Source organism: Lissotriton helveticus, chromosome 5_1 (genome assembly GCF_964261635.1).
Source record: "Lissotriton helveticus chromosome 5_1, aLisHel1.1, whole genome shotgun sequence".
NCBI classification, from domain to species: domain Eukaryota; kingdom Metazoa; phylum Chordata; class Amphibia; order Caudata; family Salamandridae; genus Lissotriton; species Lissotriton helveticus.
In genome coordinates, this window is record NC_136065.1 from 1545063917 (window position 1) to 1545088545 (window position 24629).

At 44.2% G+C, this 24629-nt stretch overlaps 1 protein-coding gene across 9 annotated transcripts in view; it reads left to right on the plus strand.

Annotated features, from left to right (window-relative positions):
- LEMD1 (LEM domain containing 1) overlaps window positions 1-24629 on the plus strand; it is a 561429-nt gene that overhangs the window by 439523 nt on the left and 97277 nt on the right. For all 9 annotated transcript variants that reach the window (XM_078644617.1, XM_078644620.1, XM_078644619.1 and 6 more), the window contains one exon: window positions 9844-9922. In XM_078644617.1, coding sequence (XP_078500743.1) covers window positions 9844-9922 — 79 coding nt within the window. The remainder of the gene's footprint in view (window positions 1-9843; window positions 9923-24629) is intronic.

Below are 24629 nucleotides of genomic sequence, written 5' to 3' on the forward strand. Positions count from 1 at the left end.
CTGAAAGGCAGCCACATGAACCACCATACACACTTTCACAAAACACTACTATCTCCATCTCTGCCACTATGGCGAAAAACAATCTGAGGATGGAGAAGATGCCCATGCGCACTATAGTCCAGGGGAGGAGTCACCTATCTCGTGATACTTCGAAGACTCTTCCAACACAACAAAGTGCAATCATCCGGACCCAACACTAGGCGGCGATCTATGCACAGATATGAATGTCAGCAGCCCTACATGCCAAGAACAGATGCATACTGGTAAGTAGCATATTCCTTTTAGTGATATACCAGTTTCCTTGGCTGTACAGAGGCAGACACGTGGCAAATTCACTTTGAATTTCACACACCAGATTTAACTGTTTACCTAAATATCAACCCACTAGCAATGTGCTGAAGATTAATCTTTCAATGCTACGTCCTAAAAGGCCAGTTCTAATAGTTTGTTATTTCTTAACCACACCTCCTTTCTGGTTATCTTAGTGCTGACTTGTAAGCTTGACAGAACTCATTCTCTCTGATGTCTCCCTCTTTCGCTGCTGAAACTGTGACCTCTCTACCCCCCAGACTATCATGCTAGTCAAGGCACCGAATGATTGGGATCTCAACAGTGTACCTAGAAAAAATGTGGGTATGGGAAGTGGATAATTCTGGCCAGCAGCCCAACATGTACAATGAACAGGCTTGGTGAAATTGAGGAAGCCACTGAAGAGTTCTTTGCTCATAATTTGGTGGCTGTATTATGTCCTTGTGATAATGAATCAGGCCAACAATGCTACATTTAACTTTTTTCTGCATATTTTATGTAAAGTACACAAGACTGTTTTTAATCTGGTCTTAAAAAAGCATTTTAGAGGTAATTGTCAAAAGCATGTCCACTACCAAACTTCTAAAGACTGTAACCAATGCTGAAATTGTCCTGTATGTTGGCGCCTTTTTAAAATCGGCTGTGCATGCTCATGGGTCTATGTTCTCTTAAAAGTACTTTAACACATACTGTTATGTTTATTACATTTCTATCTTTAAAATATTTGTCTGTAAAATGAATTACTTGATGTAATATTGTATATGCTTTTATGGATCATTAAAAACTTCCAAATAAAGTTTTATGATGATAAGTTGCTTTGTGTTTTCTGTAAAGGCCTCTACAGATTCCTTTAGAGCGGCCCATGATGATTGAACACATTTAGCTACAGGCTAAACCCAGATGCTAAATTTTATAGAGAATGCCATAGCAGTTAGTGTGAAATGCTGCAGAAGGGTTGCAGGATCAGAGGCTGAGACTTGCAAATGTCTGTCCTCAATCCAAGATCCTCCAATGCAGCTCTTAAAAACGATTGTGTGCTATGAGTCTGCCTGCTTAGGTGTACTCCTAAAAATCTTTTGGCTCTTGATAGATTTTCAGCAGGCTCGCCATTTATGATTTCAGCATGTTTGCTGCTACTACCACCAATAAAAGTGGCCTAAAGTTTTTTGGCAAAGAGGGATGCAACCCCAGGTTTTGCAGCATGAATCCTTTTCTGGATTCACATGCTCTGCATCATTCTGCCTTCTAGTGGTTGGGTCAGGAATTGTTCTTATTTGTTTTGTTTTTGTTTTGGGCGTTGTCGACCGCCCTTTGGTGCCCGGTACATCCCTTGTGTGACATCAGACGGAGCCCTAGAGGCTGTTGTGCGTGGTAGTAGTCTTTCGATTCTTTTTTCTGCTGTTGGGTCTAGAAGCAAGACAGGAAGCTCCGAAGATTTTTCAGGATACCCCGAAAAAGCCGAAAAGTTCCAGTGAACTTCACCAAACATCAACACCACGACCGGAAATAAGAACACTATTCTGGGATCGACAAAGGCGAGGTAGGGGTCATGGAAAATACCCCCTTTAAATTCTGCCCCGAGTGCCACCATAAGTTTGCGCAACACGAGCAACACAACATGTGCATCCTCTGCCTGCCCAAGGACCATAAGGACAAGGACTGCGAGGCCTGCGCTGCGTTCCAGCAGAAGACACTCTGGACTCTCCGAAAACAGAGAGGCCTAACTACACCGCAGTGTCTCAGACTTCGAAGAAAACTTCCCTCAAGGCCCTAGGTTTTTCCAGTGATGACGAAGACCAAGGAGGACCATCTGAATCCACACACAAAGGTTCGGATGTCGAAAATCTGAACGAGGACTCTGAAAAACAACATGCCCACAAGAAGGTGAGCAACACAGGGAAGAAGACGGATAAGGTAAGACCCCACACACATCCATCGGAACCGAAGGGCCACAAAAACAAGGCTCAATGTAAGGCAGCTCCCCCGCCGAAGAAAAAGGCGATCGAGGGTCAGCCGCAATCTAAGGAACCCCATGGAACCCTACCAAGGGTCACAGAGTAGGGAAAATCGCAGAAGACGCCGAAAACTATGGTTGAGCACGAAACCCCAAAGGTAGGCGCACTGTCATCGAAACAAGAGACTGACATGCCCAAGAAGAGAAAATCTCCGGTCACCGAAACGGAGAAGCCTCGAAGTCGAAAAGAAGAGAAAATGACACAGAAGAAACTCCAGTCACCGAACCAGAAAACATAGATGCCGGAGGAAGAGGAGATCCTCTAACCATCCCCACCTCCCGAAACCTTGTGAGGAAGGTATTGAGGATTATGCAGATGTTCCCGAAGGGGAGGAAGCCTCTGAAAATTTCGAGGACAACTGGAACAATCTCAACACCAAAAGTCCAGAAGAAGAGATATGCTGCTATCTGTCGAAAGCATCTCTACAATGGACTAGTTAAGAGGGCAGCAGACCCTTTCGGGGTCCCACTCGAGGAGTTAAAAGGAGACACATGTTTCCTTCTAGAAACACTAGCCCCAGCCAACACGAGAACTCCAAGGCTGCTAAGCATTTTAGACCATGACAAAGAAGCCTTTAAGGAACCAGGCTCAAGTAAAGGGGTAAACCCAAGGTCCGAGGAAAAAGTACAAAGCCTCCCGCACAAAGGATCCCGCACCTACGCGCCTGAGTGGTACTATACCTGGCAGATATTTGGCAGCCATCGGCAACCCCAGTACACGACCTATGCCTGCTGATGAAGGGTAATACCCCGAAATACGTGTCCAGGGATGGCGAAGACAGCAGAAGATCGAAAGATGATGCATCGCAGAACACATAACTACATTAACCAGAGTCCTTAGGGGCGACACCGCCGGTGTGTGAGTAGTGTGCGACCCCACCCCCTTTTTGTAACATTAAGCTCCCTTTAGCGGCCGGCTGACGAGTGTGGGACCCCGCACCTACGCGCCTGAGTGGTACTATACCTGGCAGATATTTGGCAGCCATCGGCAACCCCAGAACATGGCCTATCCCTGCTGATGAGGGTTAATACCCCGAAATACGTGTCCAGGGATGGCGAAGACAGCGAAGACAGCAGAAGATCGAAAGATGATGCATCGCAGAACACATAACTACATTAACCAGAGTCCTTCGGGGTGACACTGCCGGTGTGTGAGTAGTGTGCGACCCCACCCCCTTTTTGTAACATTAAGCTCCCTTGAGCGGCCGGCTGACGAGTCTGGGACCCCGCACCTATGCGCCTGAGTGGTACTATACCTGGCAGATATTTGGCAGCCATCGGCAACCCCAGAACATGGCCTATCCCTGCTGATGAGGGGTGATATCCCGAAACACGTGTCCAGGGATGGCGAAGACAGCAGAAGATCGAAAGATGATGCATCGCAGAACACATAACTACATTAACCAGAGTCCTTAGGGGCGACACCGCCGGTGTGTGAGTAGTGTGCGACCCCACCCCCTTTTTGTAACCTAGCAAATACATGCCTCAAATTTGCACTAGATGCAGCCGACCACGCCAGCAGACATGTGCACAGGCACGACCTTAAGAAGACATGCCTGGCTCAGAATCTCAGGTTTCAAACATCTATCAACAGGCCTTTCACAGGGGAGGCACAATTTGGAAAGGAGGTGGAAGAGTCCCTCCAACAAACAAAAAGAATAATAAATCCGCAAGAGCAATGGGAGCCCTGCAGCAAAGGGGTACCTTCAAAGGAGGTGGGTTCAGCAACAGAAAACCCACAGGAAGAGGTGCATTTGGCCAAGGACAAATGTCACAACAACATGGCCAAGGTAACTTAACATAGACTAGCCAACAAACTGGGTACCAAGGTTGGCAGCAACAGCCGAAGCAGCCCTTTCGAGGAAGAGGCAGGGGCAGTGGCCAAATTTCTAGAGGTAGATGAAAAATAACAAATAGACTCCCACATGGAGAAGGACCCACATGAAACTCCTGTGGGGGGGAAGAATATCCCAACTTTTACAACAATGGAAAAACATCACAACGGACAATTGGATTTTAAATACAGGAAAATACGGGTATTGCATAGAGCTCACAAGTACACCACCCGCAAACGCTCCAAAAATAAGGACATTTAAAATAACAGAACTGAAAGTTAAATTCAGAGATCAAGGACCTACTACAGAAACAAGCAAAAGAATTGGTCTCAAAACAAGAGTATTTCAAAGGCAACTACTCGCCATATTTACTAGTACCCAAACGGGACATGACACTAAGGCTGATCCTGGACCTAAGCTTCATAAACAAGTTCATCCTACTACAACATTTCAAACTGTCTACTCTCCAGGAAATAATCCCTCAAATTTAAAAAGGAGATTACATGGCAAAAATAGACCTCGAAGACACCTATTGAAACATTCCAATGAGCAAGAAACACAGAAAGTACCTGCGGTTCCTACACAAGGGAACACACTATCAGTTCAAAGTGCTGCCTTTCGTAATAAAGTCTGCACCACGCGTCTTTACCAAATGCCTAGCCGCTGTGGCGGCACACCTGAGGAACGAGGGAATACACGTCTATCCCTACCTGGACGACTGGCTCATAAGAGCAAATACAAAACAAGAATGCCTCAATCATATTCAAACACTTCGCCACACACTACAAGACCTAGGGTTTTCAATAAACCACAAATACTCCCCATGACCAGAAAAAGAAAAAACCTTCCTCAGTGCAAGACTAGACTCCAAGAATGCACGGGCATACCAGACGCAAAAGAGGATACAAGCAATAACACAAGAACCCACCCTCTGCCAGAAGGGTCAACCTCTGACAGTGAGGAAAGTTATGAAACTTTTGGGCATGATGGCATCATGCATCCCACTCATCTCTCATGCTAGTCTACACATGCGCCCATTCCAGGAATGGCTAACCAACAACTGATCTCAAGCCACAGGGATTTGGGGGGATCTAGTGGTTGTTACGCACAAGCTGCAAGCAGAAATACTATGGTGGACATCCAACAACATAAAACATGGCAGACATTACAAGAACTCAACTCCTTCTGTGACTATCACTACAGACACATCCTTCAACAGATGAGGAGCGCATTATAAACATCTGAAAGTACGTGGTCAATGGAACAAACCGGATTCCATAAAACATCAACTGCTTGGAAATGAAAACTTTTCTTCTGGCACTAAAAGCGTTTCAGAAACACATTCAGGGGAAGACTGTCTTAATTCAAACAGACAACACCACCGCCATATTCTACCTCCACAAACAAGGAGGTACAAAATAATTTCCACTGAGCAAACTTGCAAAGGAGATCTGGCAATGGGCAGTATCTAAATTAATCAACCTGCAAACAGTTCATCTACCAGGAATATGCAACACTACAGCAGATCAGCTGAGCAGACAAAATAACTGCTCCCACTAATACGAGCTGAAACTCTAGACAGTACAGTACATCTTCAGTCTCTGGGGAACACCAGCGATAAACCTGTTTGCAACAATACAGAATAAGAAATGCCAGTGCTTTGACTTGAAGTATCCTCACCACCTGTCAAAAGGGAATGCCCTATCACTCAACTGGTCAGGGACATTTGCTTACGCCTTTCCACCAATACCCCTAATACAAAAAGTACTAGAACAGGCAAGACAACCAGGAACAGACCTGATTCTTATTGCTCCACAATGTCCAAGACAGACGTGGTACTCCAGTCTGCTAGACCTGTCCAAAGGACAGATAATCGAAATCAATACGGAGAAGTATCTATTGACAATGCAACAGGGCCATGTCTTTCACCCAGAACCAACCACGCTACACCTAGCAGCTTGGCGACTGAATACATAGTTTGATCACCTCAACCTGCCTCAACAAACTATGGAAATTCTAAAAGAGGCAAGGAAACAAAGTACAAGAAAATGCTATGCCGCAAAATGGAAACAGTACACCACCTGGTGCACAGTTAAACATTAAATGAACTCAATCAACACACAGGAGACGGTAATCAGATACGGAACTCGTCTCCTAGACAGTCACATCAACTACTCCAGCATAAAGGTGCACCTCGCTGCCATCATAGCATACACCAGGTGAAAAACATGCAAAAGCTTCTTCACAAGGCCTGTCATAAAACTATTCCTAGAAGGAAGTAAGAATTGCTCTTCCTGGAACAGTGCCCGTACCTTTGTGGAGTCTAAATACAGTGCCCACACAACTAATGGCAAAACTCTTTAAACCCATGCATAAAGCAGAACTCAAATACATTGCTTTCAAAACAGCATTCCTGATCGCTATCACATCCCTACAGAGAGTAAGTGAACTACAAGTGTTGACTATACAGTAACCATACATGCAAATCCACAAAGACAAGGTCATTTTAAAAACAAAACCCACACTTTCTGCCAAAAGTGGTATCCAAATATCACTTTGACCAAAAACATTCTCCTCCCGGTTTTCTTCAAAAACCCAACAACAAAAGGAGATTGAAGCCTCCATACCCTGGATGTACGGAGAGCACTTCTGTACTACCCAAAAAAGTACAGAACAAACATACAAATCAAAACAACTGTTTGTTGCCTACTCGTATACCAATACAGGTACGCCTGTCTCAAACGTTACAATCTCATGATGGATAGTCCAAACAATCCAGCTATGCTACGCAAATGCTAACAAAGAACTACCGGGACGTCCAAAAGCTCACTGCACTAGGTAAAAGGGAGCAACCTTTGCATTTATGGCCAATGTGCCCATTGACGCTATATGTGCAGCAGCCACATGGGCATCACCACACACCTTTACCAAACACTACTGTGTGGACATACAAATGAATTAGGAAGCACAAATAATACAGAAGGTACTTCAACACCTGTTCGCAAAGTCTTCCTCACCCCCAACAGGGGAGAAACCACTACGTAGTCTAATGCAAAGATTGTGAATCCAGAAAAGGATTTGTACTGCATAAAGAAATGGTTACTTACCAGTAGGAGTATTTTTGTAGCTTGAGTTTTCTGGATTCACGTGACCCACCGACCTCCCCTACAAGGAATACAAACAGGTGGGAATTAGTCTAAGTAAAAAAAGAACCATCTAAAGGACTATAGACTAAAGACTTAAAGAAAAAGGAATCCTAAGATGGCTACCACGCACAACGACCTCCAGGGTGCTGTCTGATGTCACATACCTGGCACCAAATGGCGGTCGACAACGCACAAAAAAAAAAACGAGAGCAATTTCGGACCCATACACAAGATGGCAGAATAATGCACAACATGTGAATCCAGAAAACTCCTCAAGCTACAAAACTACTCCTACTGGTAAGTAAACATTTCCTTCTTCAGCAAAGCTTCTACCAGTGCTTACATTGAGAGGGAACAATCCCTGAGAAGATCTAAGAGTGATTGTGAATCTTACCAAGGGCTGCGCTGAGAAAGGACACCACTTTCTTGCAAAATGCATTTGATAAGGATCTAAAGCGGAACCCAATCAACTAGCATGGGGATATCCTACCCCACTCCCCAGAGTTAAAGTAGGTGTCCTCTCAAAAGGTACACTTGCATGGCCCTCAAAGTGAATTGCTATATCTTGTTGGGTACCCTTTTTTATATTAAAAAATGAGTCGCAGAGCTTCTGGCATGCAAGAATATTCTAGTACAATGCATCTGGATTAGTCCGTTTTAATGCACAGTTAAAAAATCTTAGTCCTATTTGAGAAATACTCCTTCCTAGTTCCGCACAACTGTTTTATGTTCTTTAACTGTAGCTTGCTTTTCCATTTGAGTGCATACTGAGTATTCCCATCTGCAGGAGCTTCTGCTGAGCTGGTCTGAATTTTTAGATGCTGGTTTAGGTCTGATCGAAGTTATTTTGACTAAGTATGGCACCACCTCATCCATACTATTGTATATCCAGGCCGAAAAGAAAATAAGTACTCTGCTGTGTCATTTAGTGATAGGACGATCAATATTCTATTTGATAGAATCCCTGTGCCATTCAGGTCTTTTTCTTTTTTTTAGAATGAACCCCTGAGCTCCCAGACAGAACTTCGAATTGTATTTTTTTTCTAAAATAGTCTGGCCAGCTCACGGGTAATGTCAGGAGAGATGTGGCTCACACAGCTTCTCTTAATGATTCTCCAATTCATTACAAAGTTTTCTAAGACCTTGTTTAAGGACACATCTATCATCCGATGTGATTAGGTTTTAATCAGTGAATATTTGGGGTTGTTTCAGAATAATCACATCAGGACAATTTACCTTTCTCATTATTTGAATCTTTCATTGTAACATCCTGCCCTTTCCTCACTATAACAGTTTTCCTATGAAACTCTTCAAAATGCTGTCTTAACACAGTCATAGGTCTTAATGCGTACACTCTTCTGCGAGCCAAGACGCCTGCTGTTAGCACTAACCGCATTCTGTGCCTCTGTAAAACAATATCCATCAGCCTGCACCTGCAGCTCCATACTCTTTCTTCAGGCAGTGTGGAGCAAATTATTAATAATCTGCTGATGCAGGGTCACACCACTTCGCCACAGGTTCTTATCAAGTAAGGAGGAAACGACACTGGAGCGAAGTCAAACCGTAGGTCATTTATTTGATCATTCATGGATGGGTCTCCATCCGACAAGTACTATCAAGATACCAAAGGAGAGAGCACACTTGAACGATGGTTACATGGCTTTTTACAGTAAAGATCACAAACAAGGAACGCCCAGAAGTAAATAGTACTTTGGAAAGAACACACAAATAAGGCAAGGAAAGAATCGACAGCCTCGGTGCCTTGTGTAACTGTCGCGTCTTTGAGGCTGCACAACAAGATAGGCTTATCTGAACAAACTTGATCTAAGGCTTTACTATTGTTTAAAACACACATGAAACCCACAGTGCAGACATAAGCTGTTCTTGTGTGCTGAATTTGCATTTTTTCACAGCTTACAATGTCTTAACTTAGATTTGTGACCTTATGTTTATGCAGGTGTGGTGTTAAGGATAGAGTAAGGCTGAAAACAGGTCAAAGGTGAGCATGGATGAAGCACAGCTGAATTAGAAAACGAGAGACTCTGTTTTTATGGTTACACAGTAGCACTCTCAGCCAGCGACCTTAATGTGCATTTTAAGAACTGAAAAGGACCTACAACATTAAAGGTCACTGACAAGCCTATATTGACAAAAGCCAGGCCCTTTCCTGTTCTCCCCTCATGTGTTCTCACCTGCAGCATGAGCTAGTGCAGGCCAGGGAAGATTGCAGCCGGCATCAGCATTGAACATCTATCTGCTTTGCAGTTAGCATAAAGGTAACTTTCAGGAAAGGTGGTTAAGGTGTTGAGAGAGTTGACTAGAAAATTTCTTTAGTAGGTTTTCACACAAAGGGAGGCTGCTAGACTGGGATTTGGGATATATGCAAAGCATATCTTTGGTCTCAATCTTGGACATTCCCTGCATGATGGGGAACATTCCTTTCTGCATCGGTAACAAACTGAGCAGAGCCTGCTAACTGCAGAAAGAATGTTGTTAATGTACATTTTTTGGGACTCTAATTATCCTTCTTTTATTTCAGACACAATTCACTACACCATCTGAAGCCAGCAAGTCCAACACCGCATTCGAGTCGTCATTCAGTGTCTCTAGGATGGTGGAACAGGAAAGTACTGCATATGATAATTTGTGTACATTATGCTCCTGACCTGCAGCAGTGAGTAGATGCTGTGGCCTCCAAAAGGAAGTTTGAGCCTAGTAATGAATATACTGAACAGACATTCTGTGGTTACATACCCAAATAGTATTTCTTTAAGCACAAGGTGTTGTAGGTGATCAGTGTGTGTCCATGTCCTCTGTAGTTGCTTTCCCTTTAATGGGATGCAACATATTTCAGTTGTGCTAATTTAAGTTTACTAACGGAGAGGCATGCAACATTCTTTATTTAACCTTGTTATTTGGTCATCAATGTCCTTTATTACTAATTTTTTTAACTTTAAACAAGACAGAGTGCACACTGTATAAAATGTTGCTTAGGCATGTGCATGCAGCCACACAAGTGTTGGGACCTAGTCACTCAATGTTACACTTTCGTCTGTCATTTAGGTGACGCTGAGACTTGTAATAGTTACATTTGTATCAGCACAGAGGTAACATAGTTTAAGTTTTCTTTCCCATAAGAAGTTTGATTTCTATTTCCTTTTTTCTGGCTTTAACGCGTTGCGTGCTGCCATCGGCCGACGGCAGCACTACCTCGCTAGTGCTGCCGTCCCTACCTCGCTAGTGCTGCCGTCACTACCTCGCTAGTGCTGCCGTCGGCCAACACCTTTTAGAACTCCCGCACTGCGCCGAAATAACAGCCGCAGTTAAGGCGTAAAGAGGCACCGTTTTATTGCATTCGATACAGTTTACCCTTGTGCATAGAATAAACACCACTATTCCACTGTTGGCGCTAATTCCCAACTAGACTATTAATAAATTGACTCAAACTCCTCAACACCACCCATAAACCTCCACAGAACTATGCTTAACTTGAGTTCTCCAAACCTCCAATAAATTTACATAAGTGTCAAGGCAAATCATCAATGATATATAATAAATAATGCACATTCATCCCCAGACTGTAATATGCGACTGACCGAGCATTACACGCCACCCAAAACACAATACAGAAGCAATCAGGGAAACACACACTCAACCGTTACAAATCACGCCGTGTAAAACCCCATCCTATTTATATTCACTCATCCAGCCTTCTGACCTTTATTGCTACATCACCTTCGACCACCACTTCGCTGCACACAGGATTTTCCAGGTCCAAGGTATAAAAGATCATTAAGAAACCCTATACAAAAAGGCTTTCCAGTTCAATATTTGTAGATTTGTTCAAATAATAGTTTCCTTACAGGAAACAAACGCAATAGTCAAGAAAACTAACGTATTCCAAAAACCGTAATCAATTAAATGATGCAATGTGCCTTAAGACATTAAACTAGCCGGGCACATTTGCCATACACTCATATAATAGTAAACGGGCCGTCATGGGCATCTAACCGTCTCTAAGCAGCAAGCAGAATGTCTAGTAAAAAACAAGCATTAGAAATGCAATCGGGCTCGGATTTATTTGAGTTTGAGCTAATGGCATTGTAAATGCCAATGTATTGTTGCTATGTGTTATGGAGTGTGTTCATGTGGTGTGTACTGCCAGTGATCTCCTTGTGAGTGTGAGAATATTGCACCGTTACTGCCTGTGATGTCCTTCTTGTGAGTGTGAGAAGCTTGCACCTCTGCTGCCTGTGGTCTCCTTGTGAGTGTAAGAAGCTTGCACTGCTGCTGCCTGTGATGTCGTTCTTGTGAGTGGGAGAAGATTGCACCTCAGCTGCCTGTGGTCTCCTTGTGAGTGTAAGAAGCTTGCACAGCTGCTGCCTGTGATGTCCTACTCACTACTCTACTCACTACTCTACTCACTACTCTGCACTCACTACTCTACTCACTACTCTACTCACTACTCTACTCACTACTCACTACTCTACTCACTACTCTGCACTCACTACTCACTACTCTACTCACTACTCTACTCACTACTCTGCACTCACTACTCACTACTCTACTCACTACTCTGCACTCACTACTCTACTCACTACTCTACTCACTACTCACTACTCTGCACTCACTACTCACTACTCTACTCACTACTCACTACTCTACTCACTACTCTACTCACTACTCTACTCTGCACCCACTACTCACTACTCTGCTCACTACTGACTACTCTACTCACTACTCTACTCACTACTCTGCTCACTACTCACTACTCTGCTCACTACTCTCCACTCTACTCACTACTCACTACTCTACTCACTACTCTACTCACTACTCACTACTCACTACTCACTTCTCTACTCACTACTCTGCACTCACTACTTTACTCACTACTCTACTCACCTCACTACTCTACTCACCTCACTACTCTACTCACTACTCGACTCACTACTCACTACTCTACTCACTACTCACTACTCTACTCACTACTCACTACTCTGCACTCACTACTCACTACTCTACTCACTACTCTACTCACTACTCACTACTCACTTCTCTACTCACTACTCTGCACTCACTACTTTACTCACTACTCTACTCACCTCACTACTCTACTCACTACTCTACTCACTACTCACTACTCTACTCACTACTCACTACTCTACTCACTACTCACTACTCTGCACTCACTACTCACTACTCTACTCACTACTCTACTCACTACTCTACTCACTACTCACTACTCACTTCTCTACTCACTACTCTGCACTCACTACTTTACTCACTACTCTACTCACCTCACTACTCTACTCACTACTCTACTCACCTCACTACTCTACTCACTACTCACTACTCTGCACTCACTACTCACTACTCTACTCACTACTCTCCACTCACTACTCTACTCACTACTCTGTACTAACTACTCTACTCACTACTCACTACTCTACTCACTACTCACTACTCTGCACTCACTACTCACTACTCTGCACTCACTACTCACTACTCTGCACTCACTACTCACTACTCTGCACTCACTACTCACTACTCTGCACTCACTACTCACTACTCTGCACTCACTACTCACTACTCTACTCACTACTCTACTCACTACTCTACTCACTACTCTACTCACTACTCACTACTCACTACTCACTACTCACTACTCACTACTCACTACTCACTACTCTGCCCTCACTACTCTGCCCTCACTACTCTGCCCTCACTACTCTGCCCTCACTACTCTGCCCTCACTACTCTGCACTCACACGGACAAACAGTTGTACGGCAACACTCTCCGTAGAAACCTTCTTTTAAACATAAATATATTTTATTTCATGTTAAGAAGTATATATAAATAAAACAAATATTGTTATTACAAAATATGTGAATAACTTTTAGTCAATGTAAGTATTTCTTTAAAAAACATTACATTATTTCAAATAAATTCTATACGTAAACTTTAAGATGCATGCAGAGGGGTGGGGGCAAACCTGAATTTGTCAATATTTGTGAAGCACAGCTTCGGCGTTTCCTCTGCACTGGGAGGGGTCAGAATTAAGGGTATGGAAAAAGTTTTGTTTTTTTTTTTACACAGGCTACTTTTGCCAAGTGTCTGGATTCCGACATTCAAGTTGGAGAAGTTCCTCAGTTTAATTGCATCTTTGCCCGTGTAAATATGAGCCACAGGTGTCTTTGCCCTTTAAACGAAAGCCTCTCTCCGTTCTGGGGCTTTGGAACTCTCCCCGGCCTTCGGCGTGCCTGGCAGCGCCTCTCCTGCCTCTTCGCGGTGAAACTGACCCGGCCCTACCAACGCTCACGCATCGGGCGTGAGCACGCCTGTGCCGGCCCCGGCTCTTCCTCTCGGCTCGAGGACAGAGTTAAAGGCGGGCCGGCCCAGCGGTGCAGGAGGGCTCCGGGAGCAGTGCGGGCGGCAGGGGGAGGCTCGGAGTCCCTGACTGGGAGTGCAGACGAAGCCTTCAGCTTTCACTCACCCGTGGGGGCTCTGGGCACTCGGCGACTTCCAAGGATTCCAGCGGGAGGGGCTGGAGCGCGCTCACGGCTGCAGGCAGGCACACAGAGCAGAGCGGTGCGAGTCTGGTGAAAGGAACGGCTCGCACCGCGGGGGATATTAACAGTACCTTGGCACTTGCAGGCAGGAGCGGCAACCAAGGGGAAGACAAACGTTGGGGGCCCCTAGCCCGAGCATGTATGAGTCATCTTCTGTGAGCCTCGCCTGCTGCCTCTCGTCATTTAACATTGAACGCGCTCACCGCTGTGAACGCGTTCGCATCATCTGGCTTGCATTACACGGGCACTCTGACTGCTCGTAATTAAGATTAATCACTCTGCCATGCTCGCTCTCGCACACAAAATGCCACATCGGGCACGCGTACATTACTTACAGCCTATCACTTCAAGGCTACTACATACACAGCAGAGGGAAGACGAATCACTGACCAGATGACAGAAAACCCTACGGAATGTCTGGAATTTCTCTCTCGAAGGCCCTCTTCTTCTTTTTTTTTCTCCTTTAACATTAGTTCTCTAACTCCTCCCCTTCAGGGGGAGGAGTCCGAGCCCTAAAAAGGGAGAAAACGCTGGCTCCTCCCTAAAATATAGTTCTGAACAAAGAGCAGTCTTTTTTCGCAGCACGACTTTACTTAAAAGCAGCACTGAAATGTTACTTGCACAGTGAACCAACCAATCACATTGTTCTAAAATAGAACGTACTTGCACATTATTTTCATTGGCTAACAGTGTTTATGATCTGATGCAAAAGAAACCGTATGTTTTAATAATCCATAACATAAGGGAAACGATTAACTGCTTTTGAACATAATTAACATCGACAATCGGAGGCTCAGCTGAGGGGGTTTGCAGGGTTGCAACAGCAGAATTTATTTCCCTCGGAAGCTAGTGAAACATTCTGTTTAAATTAAAATAGAAATCCTATTGATTGCAGTAAAGTTAAATGATTTTCTGAAAGCTAAATGAAACGTGAACGGCTCGTTAACAGCAAAATAAACCTGCACTCTTTTGTAATGCGGCCTAGTGCGTCCCACTAATGCTAACTAAATTGGGCACTGTTTTCATCAAAGCATTTTGCTTCTATAAGGGTGTTGAAACTAATATAAGAGAATGGTGATAAAAACAAAATGTATAAATTGTGGCAAAGACTGTTTTTCTTTAAAAAAAAAAAATGTCAAGAGAGTTTAAACTTGTAGCTGAAGGGGATATCTCTAAAGAAGTAACACCTATACAATACTTAACTAAAGAGATGGTGAGGGAGACATAAAAACAAGATGTGATTTTAAGGATTTCTCTCACTTCAGTGGCCTACTTTATATGGCTGCTTGAACGAGATGGGTCGCTGGAAAAATAATAAAAATAAAGTTGATGCATAAACTGGCCTGAAAATTCATTCACAACCAAGTCCTGCAGACAGTATGTGAATAATCATAAGGGTAGGTGAGTCTTGTACCAAAATATGTGTTATCCAAGTAGAATTTCAGTTAGTCTGCATTTGTAACAATCCATGGAAAGTTCGATCACCTCAGTCGGCAATAATGAATTTATGGGTAGATTTGAATTTTAATGGTCTGCCAGTTTCTGATACTTGTTTAAATATAATTAGCAAATCTAAAGTTGTGTTTTGGATAAATTACCTGGTGTAAAAGTACGTCCTGGTGTCAAAATTAATTCTTTTTACATATAGTGCATTTTGCTGAATTGCTCCAAAGACATTCCCCTCCAGCCCAACATCTGCTTAATATGAAGACTTAAAGGCGACATTAACTCCTTAGGTGCGAAGTATAAAATTCCCATCAATTAATCATTCAGTCGTGAATAACCTTCCTGCTCAGTTTGCATTGGTTATTGCCACTGTTGGCAGTGTAAAGTATCTGGCTCCTCAGTCGTCCATCTTCGGCAAGGAGATTAAGGCTTAAGGCTTGGGAGTACAAAATGAGAAGTCTTGTCAGAGTTCCTGCCTTGCACCTCCTCAGGTTCTTGTGGTCCCCATAAAATCAGTTTACATCGTTGGTATAATCTGAACATCTTTGCAGAGATGTTCCTGCACAGATGCTCTAAAATAGGTTTGTTTTCTGCGGCTAAATAGGCGGACTTTCAATTTTCTACAGATTTAAAAAGATCTGGTTGACTCCTAAGCAAGAACCATAAATAATGGTTTCTGTAGATTTCCTTTTACACTCAGTTGATCATGTTTGGGATCACCCTTATTCCCTTCCCAAGGATATCCAGGACTAGGTTTTGTAATTTGACAAGGGTTGTTCTCATCTGCAAAACAATAATGATGGGTGGAACGCTTGAAATAATCTCAGCCACTGTTAATCATTTGGAGCTGCATTTCAATCTTTACTTTTTTAACTCTTCTGTACCATGACAGATGGGGACCAACTGTTAGAAAAGTGTAAAACTGAAATGGTAACTGCAAGTCTGTGTTTGTGTTTTAATTTTCAGCCCTTGCACATTTGTAAAACTTACTGGTTCATACAGGTGTCCAAGGAAAAACAAAAAAATTCTTACACTAAGTTTAGAAGCTCCAGATGCTTCAGAGTCCGATTATTCTGTTCCTCGGGAAAGTCTGAAGCTCTGGTAAACAACTCCACGCATTCATTCCTGTGTAGGAGCAATATTGTAAAACAAACTCCAATTACTTGATCTCAATCACTTGAGACTACTAGGTCCTTATAACCATCTAGAAATGGTATGCTTTGAATCTTTCATCTGTCTCTTCTTTTTGCCTCCAAGATTGCACATTCTCCATTGAAGTTACTGAAAGAATTTCAAAAACGTCTTCTGGTGGCAATCAAGTTAGTACCAGGGTGAGAATTGCCTGGAGTTTTAGCAGGTACTTTATTGTGCTCAAGCAGATCAGGGTTATCCTGTTTCACCTATCTTTGCAACTTGAACCAGTTTCCCCAGGTGGAATCCTCCACATAGTCGCACTAGCTCAAATCTTGCAGCTTAGCATATTGGTGAATGGATGACCTCCACAGAACTTAACTATTTGCACTTTGAGATTCAGATCAAAGTTTCACATCGCAAGATCCTGAAATTTACAGTTCAAGATAATCTATGCAGATATCTTGCCTTTAGCTTGAATGCAACACCGAAAGTGTTCTTGGTGGTTCTCCAAGTTGTAGCAACCTTGCTTTTCAATCAAAGTGTGCTTTTGTATACCCACTTAGACACTTGGCTGGTCAGAGCTCAGTCACCGGCTCATTTGTCTAGAGAAAATGACGTGTGTGCAGGACTTAAAATCTGGAACTGTCCTGAAAACAAAAGTCTTTTCTAAATCCACCCCACAGGCATCTGTTTTGCCACCACAGAGCATATAGTGTCTTGTTTCTATAATTGCGTCTTTTCTTACCCTCTTATATGAACTTAGCGTGGTGGTTACAGTGACTCGTATGACATTGTGAATGAATTTCCTTTGAAACAGGTGGTTTTAAATTTGAATGTTTGAATGTTGGTTCTTCAAAACCATTTGATTATAAATTTGACTGTAGGTACACATGCTGTGCATACTACTGCCATCTAGTTTTGGGCTCAGATGTGTCCAAGTTGTTTTTCTTTGAACAAGTATTTCGAGTCACACAGTATATTAAATCCTCTGATTACTGATAATGTGCATGGGAATTGGCTCCATTGCAAGATTTTTTTTGTTTGTCTGGTTCAGCTGTGTCTTCAATGAGCTCAGAGATAGTCTTCAGGCTTGTTTGGATTATCCAGACCCGTTAGCAGGGGCAGCTCCGCCGTTATGGCAGAGGGCAGCGCACCACTAGGTGGTAGCAAAGTTAAACATGAAAAATAAAATGATAATAAACCAATTTTATCATCAGTTTATCTTCCTTACCTGCAGGCAACCCACGTCATAGGGCGGGCCATGCACTCTATGTGCAACAGTGGGGAGATGGGGAGATGGGCACTACTAAGTGCGCATGACTCTTTGGCCAGCGGTCTTAGGCAGTCCCAACTGTCATGCGCATTTAGCATTTCTCCACCCTTGTGGGCTGGCATAGTGAGCAAAGGAACGATGGATTAAAACCAGGTCTGTGAATTGGGGAGAGTGTTTGAAAAGTTTCAGCAGTCCATCCATCATCTTATTGTGTTTGCTGTGTTCGCCCTAAGTGGCCAAGGATATGCCCAGATGTGCGTTCCTTGCTTGCTTTGCCACTGGATTCAAGCTAGACTGGCTGATGAGGGGTGAAACCCCAAAACCGGTCCCATGATGCTTGTTTCTAGTCCAGGGAGGACCTGGCATGGCAATTCGAGCTGGGCTGTCCCTATGAGGAACAGGGTCAAGACTGATTTGCATATGGTTGTCTCCAAACTGGGGTGGCAATGTGAGCAAAAGAACGATTGATTAAACCCAGATCTGTAACTGTCGGTGAGTGTTTGTAAAGTTTCAGCACTCTGTCCATCTTGTTATGTTTGCTGAGGGCCATTGTCTGCAACATAAACATGCCTTGGATCAGAAGCCGAGCCATTGCACCGAAACAGCCGCAGAATGAATGAATGTGGGATTCTTGTAAAGCGCACTGGTTTTTTTTTTTCTCGTTTTTTTTTTTTTTTTTTAATGTCCTCATTAGCCCTTGAGTCGGTCCAAATGTGCTCCTAACCGCATAGCCATCGGGGCAGCCCTCTACCCGGCCCTACGAAGCCCAACCTGAGCTCCCAGAACTCCGAGAGTCCGCCCCGATGTTGCACATAGAGCTTGAACTAACCTTCTCCCTTCAGGCCAGTTTGGCCAGTTGTCCAAAATCTGTACGGTGCCTCCCTTTGAACACGGGGATTTTAGGCTTAATCATCGGACCCGGGGGGGGGGGGGGGGGGGGGGGACAAAAAACCCCGGGTTGGCTAACTGTCCCTTTTGTGGAAGAGGTGTGGCGCCGCGGCCAGGGCGACTGACGCTGGAATCTGGGGACCATGGTTCGATCCCCGGCTCTGGCGGCAGGTTAGCCCAGCACCATGTGACTCTGGGCAATAGCTCGCTTAATCTTCCCGACGGCCCCCAGCGCCTAGAGACCCTTACGGGTGATTGTGCGCTTTACAAATGTGGACTTTACTTTTACTTTACTTTTCCAATTGACCAAAAAATCCCAAAATCTCAGCGATCTAGGACTACATGTTCTGGATAAGTCCTGCTTTGATATTACATATAATGAGGACAGCCACTCTGCATGTATTGGGGGGTTTATGCTTATCCAATTTTTGCAGATCTCCCTTCTTGCCAATAAAATAGCGTAAAACAGAAATTCTCTCTAATCCCTTGATGTTGTCGTTTGTTCCGAAAATGATCAAAAGCCATGAACACGGGATAGATAAGCCAAGAATGGATTCAAGCGTTCCTCTCACTTCATTCCAGAAAGTGGCGATGTTCGGGCATTCCCAAAACATGTGGAGGTCCGAGGCAGCTGGAAGAGAGCATTTGGAGCAACACTTCCCTGGTTGAAATTTTGACAAGCGCTTAGGAGAATAATATGCTCTATGAAGTGTATAAAGGTGATTACGCCGCAACCATGCAGGCTTGATGATTTTATAGAGAAGGAGAAAAGATTCCTCCATATGTGGTTCCCCCTCCGCACCCCAAAGTTTTTCCGGTAAGTTGAGGTCCCTCTCTCCATCCTCTATAATATACCAATAAAAAAGTGCAACTTCCTTTTTCCCAGGAGGTCTTTCAACTAGAATGTTTTCTAACAAGCTCTCCTCACCCATCATTGCTTTCTTCTTAGTTTGAGCCCGAAGCCAGCTACTTAATTGCAAATAAACTAACCAAGAGAGTGATGATGTTACCTTAAAGTTGAAAGTATCCCAGGCTATGATTGATCTTTACACCAGTATATCGCCCCACTTTGTAATATCTGCATCTAATAAAACTCTTTTGACTGTGTTGGCTTCTTGTGATGTTAATCCCGGTAACTCCCAAATCGGGGCATGTTTGGATAGATAGCCTATCCCAATCTTGATTTTTATTCGAGACCATTCTTTTGCGATACCCAATAATGTCTTTAATCTGATTTTTTTGAAGAACTTCTGATGTCCGAACTTGAAGAGAAATCCTTTCACAGGAAGGTCCGAACCTATTAGCATAGCCTTATACATAAGCCCATTTGCATTTTCCCAAGGGATCTTGAGCAACATCCTAGAGTGGGTCAGATGGAATGCCCAGGCATAATATTCTAGGTCTGGGAGTGCGAGCCCTCCTTTTTCTCTTCTCCTTCTCAATTTTTTCCAGGATAATCTGCTGGATTTATACCCCCAAACAAATTAATTGATGCTTTGCTGACATTTTACAAGTTGTTTAGTATCAAACAATAACGGGATAGAATTAAAAATAAAAGTAAATTTCGGGAGGATACTCATTTTTATCAAGCTGGTTCTCCCATAGATAGTGAGCGGGAGAAAGGACCAAGCTTTCATCAAGGTTTGAGATTCTCGAGAAATACGAGCTAAATTGTTTTGGGCCAGATGCTCTAGCTCTTTGGTAATTGTAATTCCCAGATACCTCAACGAAGATTTTGTCGGAAGCTGAAGATTTTGAATGTTCCAAGTCATGATTTCTGTTTTCTCTGCGTTAATCTCATTACCTGAAAATCTACCGAAGTCCTCCGCTCTCTTTATAATAATTGGCAATGCCAACGCAGGGTTAGTTGTATAAACAATTATATCGTCGGCGTACAAACCAATCTTTTTTTCCCAACCCGAGAAATTAAAGTGTGGTATGTTAGTATCCTCCCTAATAGACTGAGCAAATGGTTCTACATACAAATTAAAAAGAAGTGGGGATAGGGGACAGCCCTGCCTTGTTCCTCGACTAATATTAAAAGGAGTGGTCCGTATACCGTTAATTAATAGGGATGCTCTAGGATTGTTATACAGTAAACTTATAGCCCGGCAAAAATTGGGGCCCAGATGATATTTTTTCATAATTAAATTTAAATATTCCCAATTAACCCTATCAAATGCTTTGGTAGCATCCAGGGTCATGATGGCCAGGGGTAATCCAAAGGTTGAGGCAATATCCACCGCTCCCACCAAGTCATAGGTTAGGTCAGCCAATTGCCGGCCCCTAATAAATCCTTTTTGATCAGGGTGGATAATTGCCCCAATCTCGCTTCCCAATCTCTCAGCCAAGATAGAGGTAAAGATTTTGTAGTCATTGTTGAGAAGCGAGATTGGGCGATATGATCCACATTCGGCTGGGTCTTTACCTGGTTTCAATATTAGAGCTATATTGGCTTCCCCCCAAGAGCTTGGTGGTGTCTCGCCCCTGATCATTATGCTATTAAATAGATTCGTAAGGACAGGGGTAAGAGTAGAGTTGAGTACCCTATATAATTCTCCTGGGAGACCATCTGGCCCCGCCGCTTTGCCCTGAGCTAATTGCTTGATAGTGTTAGAGACTTCCACCTCTGTTATAGGCTTATCTATTTTTACCATTTGGTGGGTTTCCAACTCTGGCAACGTTATACTACTCAGCCATTCGTTCCTTTCATTCACGTTAACACTAAGCTCCTCTGTGTATATATTCTGAAAGAATTCATTAAAAGCTTCGCCAATAGCTATATCTGTGGACCTACTTTCGGCTTCCCCGGCGACCCTGACTTCCTTGATATAGTTCCTGGACTGATCAGCTTTAATTTTCCAAGCCAACAACTTGCCAGCCGATTCACCATATTCAAAATGGGCGATTTTACTTGCTTGCCATCTTTTATTTATCCTTTCCTGCAATATTGTATCCAACTTGGCCTTTAATTCTGTTATCTTCTCTTAGTTAACGAATGAAAACTGCTCTGATGATTCTAGCTGGGACAGTTCTTGCTCTATTAGTCTGATCTCTTCTTCATATTTCTTTCTCCTGTAAGAGGCCCTACCTGTGATACATCCCCTAATAAAGGCCTTCCAAGCCTCCCATACGTTGGCCAACGAGGCAGAGCCTATGTTTTGCTCTAAGAAGAAGACCGTTTCCTGTATCAGATACTCTTTTTCCTCATCGTCCAATAGAATTGTTCTGTCAACAGACCAAGATGGATGAGTAACTTTCTGATCTAATTTTATCGAAAAAATAATGGCAGAATGATCTGACAAATGGAGGGGCAGGTATGTTATACTTTTAACCTGATCCTTGATTGAAAGGCTAAATAGGGCATAATCAATACGCGACTTATGTCTATATTTATAATTGTGATATGAAATGCCTATCGCGCTCCCGGCTCTTTGTCTCCATGAATCTATCAGACCAAGATTCGACATAGATCTAAGTAGTGTATCTCTCATCTTACTATGTACTAGGGCCCTGGAAGTTGCCGTTTTGTCTAATTTTGGATCCAAAACTAGATTGAAGTCTCCTACCCATATTATAGGGTCAGAGCAAGAAATCAGCTGGTTTTGCAAAATATTTAAATAAGAGGGATCGTCCTGGTTAGGCCCATAATAGCTGACAATAGTAACAGGCCTTAGATATAGTTGAGCATTGGCTATAAGCCATCTACCGCTAGCATCTGTTTTCCAGCTCAAGATCTGGGCCTTAGCTGTTTTTTTAAAAATAATGGCATTACCACGAATACTAGCATTGTGGTCCGTGGTTATAAATTTATCGACCCATTTGAGCTTCTTAAATATATCCGTTATTTCCTGCTTATTCAAATGTGTTTCTTGGATCGCAATTATCTGCGCAGGTGAATCTCGCAAGTATTGTAAAATTCTATTTCTTCTAGTCCTAACACGCAGACCATTTACGTTCCAAGATAAAAACTTAACGTCTGGCATTAATTTTGAGGCTCTTTGGCACTATATCCCAATCCTTAATTCTCTTAATTATTTTGGGAGATACCCTATCATTAACTGTATCTCTGTCAATTTTAGCCAAACAATAGCTTTGAGACACATTTGGATCGATTTCGTTCGTTGTTGTAAGCTTCATTTTGTGAGGACTTTTTATATTTTTTGCCTTCCCTCCCCCCTCCCTCCCTCCCCTCCCGACTTACTCTGGCATGCTGGTTTGCCAGCTTGTCATCCCATACATGTTCCCGCTCCATACCCAGATATCTACATTTTTTTTTTTTTCCTTTCCGGTCATTATGCTTAGGAAGTAAGTAATGGAGATTCATATATGGAGTCCTAGATCTTTTATCTATTAGCACTTCTATAACATGTTGTTACTATTTTATAGTGCTCTAATATGGAAAAAGTAGATTAGGGCAGTAATGTGGGAATCGAGCTTAGTCATCATACTAACCTATGAATTCAGAAAAAAAATTTTTTAACGTGAATATACTATGTTGGGGATCTATAGTGGGGTTCCCGATTACTACTCTTATATAGTGTATCACCCAAAGGTGTTTTAGCTAGAAAGTTGTGTTCCCTCACCCATGTGCTAATTACTTTAAGTGCTAGTCATTCAAAAATCATTTTTTTTTTTTTTGCTCTGTTACATTTTTTTTATTTTTTTTTTAGCTTTTTTTTATTTTAAGTTTTTTTTTTTACACTTTTTTTCCCCCTTTATTTTTTATTTTTTTTATTTTTATTATTTCCCCACAATCTTACCCTTTTTTTTTTCCCTTTTTATTATTTATATCTGAAAGAAACAGGTTAGTATTAGATTCCTTACCTTAGAATATCCCCAGGCGTCAGTCTGGATCCGGAAACTTTTGCGTAGCAGTACCCCTGCGCGTCGGTAGGCGTCGTCTGCAGGCGTCCCCTGCGGCTCCGCGTCGTCGGCGTCGTGCGCCGTGATGACGTCGCTGGAGTATATAGACGCCGCCTCCGCGCGCTGACGTCAGTTCTTCTTTTTTCCGCGCCAGTTAGCGCAGATCCGAAGAGCAGTACTCCGGTCTTTTGACCAAGTTTTTTGTTAACTGATTGATCTTTACGGTGCCGGTAGGATGCCCGGTTTCAAGAGTTGTGACGAGTGCGACCGCCTGATGTCGGTCACCGACCACCATCGACTCTGCCTCCGGTGTCTGGGCGCGGACCACGACGTGGAGTCCTGCGTCGACTGTCGGGCCTTGACTGGAAAAGCTAGGCGGGAGCGGTCCCGCAAGCTTCTCGAGCTCCGGTTGTCGGCCCCGCGTCGAGAGCGGTCCCGGTCCGGTCGGAGGTCGAGGGAGCGGTCGAGGGAGCGGTCGCGGAGCCGCCATGGGCGCTCCGGGAGTCGCCACCATTCCTCCGGCTCGTCAGGTAAGCACAAGAAGTCGGGGCGTCGCCATCGCACCCCCGACTCCCCCCGACGCCCGCGTGCTGCGGCCGGGGGCTCGGGTGACCCCACCCCCGCGGTCCCGCATGGGTCGCCGACGCCGTCTACCCCACACCTGTCGGTCCCTGGGGAAGGCGCGTCGCGTGAGGAGATCGAGGCCTTCCTCGTTGCTATGAGGGCGAGGTCTTCTCCGGCGGGGCCTTCGGCGCCTGCGGGCCCGTCGGTCCCGTCTGGGGGCCCGAGCGGTTCGGGTGCTCCTGCCCCGGCGCCGCCGGTGGCTCCGGCCCCGGCGCCGCTGGTTCCCTCTGGTTCGTCGCCGGCTGGTCTCCCGGCCTCTCCGGCGTCGGTTCCTGTGGGCCAGCCCGTGGTACCGCCCCCGCGTGGTGCAGCGACTCCGCCGTCGGCTCCGGCCGGCGTCGGGTCCCCGGCACCGACGCCGCGCGGCGCCACCCCCCTTTCCTCCCCGACTCCGGACTCGGAGCCGGACCGGCGTCGGCCGACGCCGGACCCGACGCCGATGGGGCCCGTTGACCCCGATGTCTATATCGTCGACCCAGAATATGGGTATGACGAGGAGGAGTATGGAGAGGGTTGGGAGGGGT